This window comes from Bidens hawaiensis, unplaced genomic scaffold (genome assembly GCF_021521415.1).
Source record: "Bidens hawaiensis isolate Kalapana, Puna unplaced genomic scaffold, B.hawaiensis_p1.1 tig00008515_1, whole genome shotgun sequence".
Classification (NCBI taxonomy): domain Eukaryota; kingdom Viridiplantae; phylum Streptophyta; class Magnoliopsida; order Asterales; family Asteraceae; genus Bidens; species Bidens hawaiensis.
In genome coordinates this window covers 152,914-159,824 of record NW_027491608.1, presented here as the reverse complement: position 1 = coordinate 159,824, position 6,911 = coordinate 152,914, and the positions used below count along the sequence as shown (strand labels likewise).

Below are 6,911 nucleotides of genomic sequence, written 5' to 3'. Positions count from 1 at the left end.
GTATTATAACTTATAAGAGTGATCTATTTTAATTTGTCTACCCACATGCAAATAGAGAGGAATTTAAAAAGAGAGGAATGAGTCATGAACTCATGATTATTATTCTTATAAATAGAGGAGGAATTTAACAAGATAAATTATGAGTGAACTCGGTCAAGCATACTTATAAATTAGTTTTAAACGTTAATTATTGACGTATGTAATACTATTTAAGAGCGAAAAGTGAGCATATATATGCGCTCGGGTACTATAAAACTTGTGATTAATCTTATCATCATCATTTCACCTAATTTATAAATAAAACATAATTCCAACCTAATCATTTGGTGTCATACTCTTGTTTGCACTTTTATGAGAAAACCAAATGTCTTATCACCAAATGGTTGCTAGTGGTAATAACAATAAAGATGAGCATTGTTCCAAACTGACCTTAAACAAGAGGTGACAGCAACTGCAATAAAAGGGTGACTGGGGATTTCATATAAAAATGATTATTTGTTATTTCCCTTTTCATATTATAATGCTTATGTATCCGTTTTAAGTTGAGAACTATATATGAGAACCGAATAAACACATCTATCTATTGCTAGTATCATTAGTCCGTACATCTTTTTTGGGTATAATAGTCATACATAAGACGATTATTTGCTTGCAAAACAACCTTGTTTTCTCTCTCCCATTATATTCATTAGCAGTACGTACAAGTGTTTATGTGGTTCCATAGTTCTCTACTTAAAACTGGTTCAATATATAACTTGCCCATACGTGTGTGTATACTGTATAGGTATATCTGGCTGATTGGCCATTACTTTTATGATAGACACATCTCACTTGTCTTAGACTGCTTTCTTGTAGACCATCTTTCTAAAATCTATACTTTAGATTACCTATAAACAATACACAAGCAGACAAAACATATGCAATCATTCATGTATCACATATAAATGTTATTTGTGTCACTTGCTCACCAAGAAACACATACAATCAATGGATCCAAAGACAAACCAACCCAAAAGTAAAGAAAACAACAGGGGAGCATGGACAGCAGAAGAAGATGAAAAGCTAGCGGAAGCTATCGAGATACACGGTCCTAAAAAGTGGACCGTCGTTGCAGCTAAAGCAGGTGCAAATATGACACTTAAGCACATAAACGTGTGTGATTAACAAGTTAAACATTGGTGAACCGCTTATGGTTTGCAGGTTTGCAGAGGTGTGGCAAGAGTTGTAGGTTAAGATGGCTAAACTATTTGAGACCCAATATCAAGAGAGGCAATATATCTGATCAAGAAGAGGACTTGATTATTAGGCTTCATAAACTTTTAGGAAACAGGTTTGATCATTTTTTTTAAATACTTAAATTTTCATTGCTAAACTCAAAAAAATTACAATAAAGTGGCAAGTAAGCGGACAACAAGATGCGTCATAACCCCCTTTTGAATAACAAATCCGATCATTATTAAAGTTTTTGACAACTTATGAATCTTATACTTGATTAGATATTGTCTACTCATCACTATATGTTAATGATAGTTCACAACTATCATTATTAGTACTTTTGTATGATTATTTGCTCTGATTCTCTTAAGTTCATTTTATCTTATCGATTATTAAACTATAGATTATTTTTTTGGAGTTGAGGCCCTTAGCGGGAGCAGCCTCTCTATCTTATGGGATAGATGTAAGGTTTGTCCCCATCGCATCCTCCCAGACCCTCGATAGCTTTGCTATGAGTGAGATTGTACTAGGTATGTATGTTTGTTATATGTGGCTAATTGTTCTTGACTACTAAAAATGATGATTAGGTGGTCACTAATTGCTGGAAGACTACCAGGTCGAACGGATAATGAGATCAAGAACTATTGGAATTCTCATCTAAGCAAAAAGAAGGAAATGATGGATAAACAAACTAGTAGCTATTCAACAAGAGATTGCGCCAAATCAGGTGGAAGGAGCGTCGTAGAGATAGGTGGCGCGGAGATGAAAAAAGAGGTTGTTACCGCTATAAATGAACGTGGAGTTGAATGTTCAAAGGTCAATTTCAATGTTGATGAGTTTTTTGACTTCTCAAATGAAGATCCTTTTAACTTTGGATTGGGTTAACAGGTACATTGAAGATACTAGTTGTGTGTTCCTTTAGGAAACTTTTACTTTTTTACTTTGTATATTTCTAGAATTTATGGTGTAATAAAGTTACATAATTGTATGCATGTCATGTTATTAAAAATATTAAACTAGTTTCCAGCAAACATTACATGAGTAATAGACCAAAGTTTAAGTTGGATTCTGGAACTTAATGATTATAAAGAATCAATTGAATCTTGGGTCATTGGCTTCAATATAACCAGAGTCATATATTAGCTGAGGTATTAAATCAAAGTAAATAACATGGAGTTAATTCAATAGTAGGCGAATTTGAATTTAAAGCAGCGAGCTAGAAAATGACCCAACTTAAAATGGGCATAACTTTTTATATGTTTTGAGCTATGGGACCAGTACCAGGAAAGGTCTTAATGATCCGGATGCAGTCACAAACGGCCATAGGCAGTTAGTCCTAACCTTCGGAGCCAAATTCCATCGTATGGAGCGTCGATTTTGGCATTGACGGTTTTTCTTCAAGTTTAGCAATTTTATTTTGTTTCGTTTTAAGAACATGCGAACCTTTATATTATTAATTCACATGTTTATTTGTGCAGTTATTTTCAATCAAAAGTAAAAAAGGGTTATTTTGAAGATACTTAACCACTTAATGACTTAAATGTCATGTTGGTTGGTCTCAAATGTAATAAAATAGTTTCAGAGAGTGTGAAATAACCACTTAAATATTTGTCTCAAGGAACATAACTTACAATATATTGATTGAATTCAAATATCTTCATACATAAAGATTTGATGTTAAATAGATCCTATTTCGCAGCTGCCTCCATGTGAAAATAACTCACTTTAATCTAAACCCATTTGATCCAAACATAATGCGTTAAACAAAGCCCTCGCGCATCAAGTATACCACCTCTCTGAGTCAGGTAAGAACTCAACCCAAACCATACTTCTAACCTCCTTCCACGTAGTTAGCGTGAATTTATAAAGACGTAAAGGCACGAATGCTTGACTCAGCAATCATAGAGTAGTGGTTGATTTAAAATTCACTTTCAACATAAAAATAGTTCACTTAAAGTCGTCAAGACACATCAAATGAGAAGTCCAGAATTAAGAAATTAAAAAGTCATTAAGGGTCAATTTTTCCCCAAGTGATGCAAGAACTTTAGCCAATAATATCAATAAAGATGATCATCATCATACTTGAATGAATAAACATTAATAATAGATGGTTTGAAGGAGGTCGGGGGAAATCATCCCGTATATCCACTGTAGGACGATAGCATCCAATCTTTTCCAAGAGTCTTGTGTTGAGGCTGGTTCTTTTTCTTTGTCTTTGTTAGCATCCGCGGAGGTGGAAGATGATGACTGTTGTCTCGGCTCGAGATGGTCAGCGACAAGAAACGCTGTGCAGTGGATTTTGAATAATTCCGACCAAGTTACGTATTGAGCACTCTCATTATCGAGAGTGATCGTAATGAAGTGCTTAATGTTGGTGACTATGATGGCTGGGTGAATAAGGGATGCCATGAGTGTGACATCTGCCCCGATCCGACCCGACCCAGGTACCCGTTTCTCTGACCCGATCTCTTTCTTTTATGATTTAATATTTATTTATACTTATACTTTATTTTTAATAATAATAATATATTTTCCTTCCCGCCTCTTTCTCTCTTTCTTTCCGCCGTCCCGTCCCTCTCCTTCTCTCTTTCCGCCTTCTTTTCCCTCTTGTCGCCGTCCCGCCCTTACGCCTTGTTTCCCTCTTTTTCTTCTAACTCTTTGCTTGTCCTTTGTTCCTTCCCGCCTAAGGTTGTCTGCGCAGCTCCACGCGCCAGACCCCTTACAAGGAATCCTGCGTGAAGACCACCTGTTACAGCGATACGCGAGACGAACTCTTCTCGCAGCGCGCTAAGAATTGTAATTCTTCTCGCAGCGCGCTAAGAACGGTAGTTCTTCCCGCGACGCGCTAAGGATTTGTAGTTCTTCTCGCAGCGCGCTAAGAATCGTAGTTCATCCCTCGACGCGCGAAGAATTATAGTTCTTCCCGCGGCGCGCTAGGAATTTTAGTTCCTCCCGCGGCGCGCTAAGAAATGTGATTCTTCCCGCGGCGCGCTTAGAAATGTAGTTCTTTCCGCGACGCGTTAGGGTTGGTTCTGTCTGCCTTCGCGCTCGCGCTCTCTTGACCTTCTGTGTCTGCCTTCGCGCTCGAGCCTTCTCGCGCTAAACCCTTTGAGTTTTCTTCTGTTTAATCTAGCCGTTTGCTTTTGTGTTGTCTTATCTGTTGTGCTGTTGACCTAATCTGCTTTATGTCTAAAAAGCCACTTTTGGCGCAGCATGCGCACCAACCCATTGGTTGGCAGAAAAAGTGACTGACATTATCTTTGGAGATCTGCTTTTTCCATGCTTTGACCAGTACCTTTATCTGATCCGCCCATGCTTTTTACTGTTAACCTGTCAGCTTTTTCTCTTTTTCCCTGCTACCATATCTTTTGATATCTTTTGCTTTTGGAATCTTTTGCTTTTTGAGATCTTTTCCCCTTTTCTAGGGATTGTGTTCCCTAGGGTTTCTCTATAAATAATAGTATTATTTTTCCTAACACTACACACACAAAACACTTAATCTCTCCTGTCCTCCTCCTTGCTCTCTCTGCCGCCTCCTCTCTGCCTCCGTTTTCCTCCCTGTTCTGCCCTGCTTTTCCGGTAATATATAATATATATAATAACTTACTTATTAATTATGCTAACTTATATCAAGACTTAAAACAAATCATTAAAACAATAATCTTATTTATAGGTTAACTTGTGCTTGTTTAAAGTCGGTTCTTGCTTTATCTTACACCGCATCGTTTATCATGTGAGTGATCTCGTACCTAATCCCTTTTTATTTTTAATGTTTGGGATGTTCATGTGTTCGTACAAACTTAGAGTCTTAAACTTGTTTATGAACTTTAGTCGCGCAGTATCCCATGTGTTGAGGACGTTTACTTGGCTGTTATTTGTATGTGTGTATCATTAACCGCTTTGTTCGGCCTATTCCGCAGTTTTCATGGATCCATTAGATGAACACGGGAGACCTATCGTTTACGGTTTTCTTTGTTTACACTTGCACAGATGTTTTCTCGTTTTTGTGCTCAATTGGGAGCACGGATTGAACTATGAACTATGAGCTATGATCTATTTAGGCTTGATCACAATCTGATTGCACCCTTGTTAAACACCAGACATACACGTGTTGCGCGCAGATTTATTGTTATCTATTATTATCTATTAAACTTTATTTCTCACCAACACGCAAGTGTTTGACGTTTATTTTAACACATGTTCAGGTTTGCAGTAGCTGTTTTGGAGCTTGTGGACACGTAGGAAGTTTTCTTTATTTTGGGCCTAGATTAAAATGTATCAAGACAAGTTTTTGCTGTTCGAATATTATGATTTATAATATAATGATTTATGATGATTTATGTTATCTTGTTTACTTTGCGCGTGCGCGAATGAATGTATTTATTAAATATTGACACCCAATAGTGTCACGAGTAATGAAACAATATGTGGCGCCCCGATGTATAATCCGCCTTTGGTCGGGGTGTTACAGATTGGTATCAGAGCTCGTTGACTTTAGGATAGGTGGTTTGACGTAACGGCCTAGAATACCTAAGAGTCCCTTCTCGCGCATGAGAGAAATCTCATGTTTGCACGCTTATTGTTAAATTACTCGTTATTTATGAATATGCTCGCGCTTGCGCAGTATATGATTTTATGTTTTATTTCGCGATATTTCGATTTTTGTTGAATTTCGATTTTTATTGATTTTTCTTACATATTCGTTTGTTGGGTTTGAAAATCCGAAAAGTCATGGTGATACATGAATAGTTGATTTTCAATTTCCATTTACGATTATGTTCTGAGGTTGGAGACTTGAAAAGTCATGGTGATACATGAATTGTCAACCTCCAATACTCATTTTCTTGTATATTTTATATTGAAGATTGAAAAGTCATGGTGATACATGAATCGTCAATCTCCAATACTCGTTTGCCCGTATATTTTAAATTGGGAATTCGGAAAGTCATGGTGATACATGAATTGTCGATTCTTGATTCGAATTTGTTACCTTTATTAAGTCTGCATTTAGGGTCATTTATTTTACTTTAACTTTGGACAGTAACTGACTCCGTGAAACCAAGCTTTTCGAGGTTATACTTTGCGATAAAACCAAGATATTAACTAAAATTAAAACTTTTATAGAATGCCTCCACTATCAGCTCGCCATCTCAAGAAGAAAGAAGCCACGCGCAGACGTTCGCTGCAACGTTCCCAGGAAATGGCCGCCGCAATAGCCCAAGCCTTAAACCAAAACAATGCTAACACCTCTGGTTACAACATTAAGTCCTTTAACGCGGGTAACCCTCCAAAGTTCACAGGTCTTGAAGGAGCCACCGTGATGCTCCAGTGGCTTGAGAAAATAGAAAACACCTTCCTCCACACCCAATGCCCCTCAGACAGACGAACCCTATATGCTTCCAGTGTCCTGGAATCTAGAGCGCTTACATGGTGGAATGGAGTAGCTCATGCGCGTGACGCAGAAACTGCTTCCAACATGCTCTGGGAGGAATTTAAGGAAATTCTGACGCGAGAATTCTGCCCTCCCAACGAAGTTAAGCGCTTGGAGGAAGAATTTTGGAATCTTAAGCAATACAGTGGCGAAGCGCGCGAGTACGCGACGCGTTTCCATGAACTAAGTTTGCTTGTCCCTCACCTTGTTACCCCTTCCCGCCGAGCCATAGAGAAATTCCTTGGGGGTTTCCCCATGGAAATTC

The 6,911-nt window shown here is 37.8% G+C and overlaps 1 protein-coding gene across 1 annotated transcript; it reads left to right on the top strand.

The window, feature by feature from the left end:
* The first annotated feature begins 886 nt into the window (after positions 1-886).
* LOC143529193 (transcription factor MYB114-like) lies at positions 887-2,251 on the top strand. Its single transcript, XM_077025032.1, has 3 exons — positions 887-1,123; positions 1,201-1,330; positions 1,803-2,251. The coding sequence occupies exons 1-3, from the start codon at positions 988-990 to the stop codon at positions 2,098-2,100; spliced, it is 564 nt and encodes a 187-aa protein (XP_076881147.1). The 5' UTR covers positions 887-987; the 3' UTR covers positions 2,101-2,251.
* The last annotated feature ends 4,660 nt before the right edge of the window (positions 2,252-6,911 follow it).

Excerpts from the sequence above, each read along its gene's own strand:
- LOC143529193 (XM_077025032.1), top strand. The coding sequence starts at position 988 with ATGGATCCAAAGACAAACCAACCCAAAAGTAAAGAAAACAACAGGGGA. Across the intron at positions 1,124-1,200 it reads CGTCGTTGCAGCTAAAGCAG|GTTTGCAGAGGTGTGGCAAG; the intron begins GTGCAAATATGA and ends TATGGTTTGCAG. Across the intron at positions 1,331-1,802 it reads CATAAACTTTTAGGAAACAG|GTGGTCACTAATTGCTGGAA; the intron begins GTTTGATCATTT and ends AATGATGATTAG.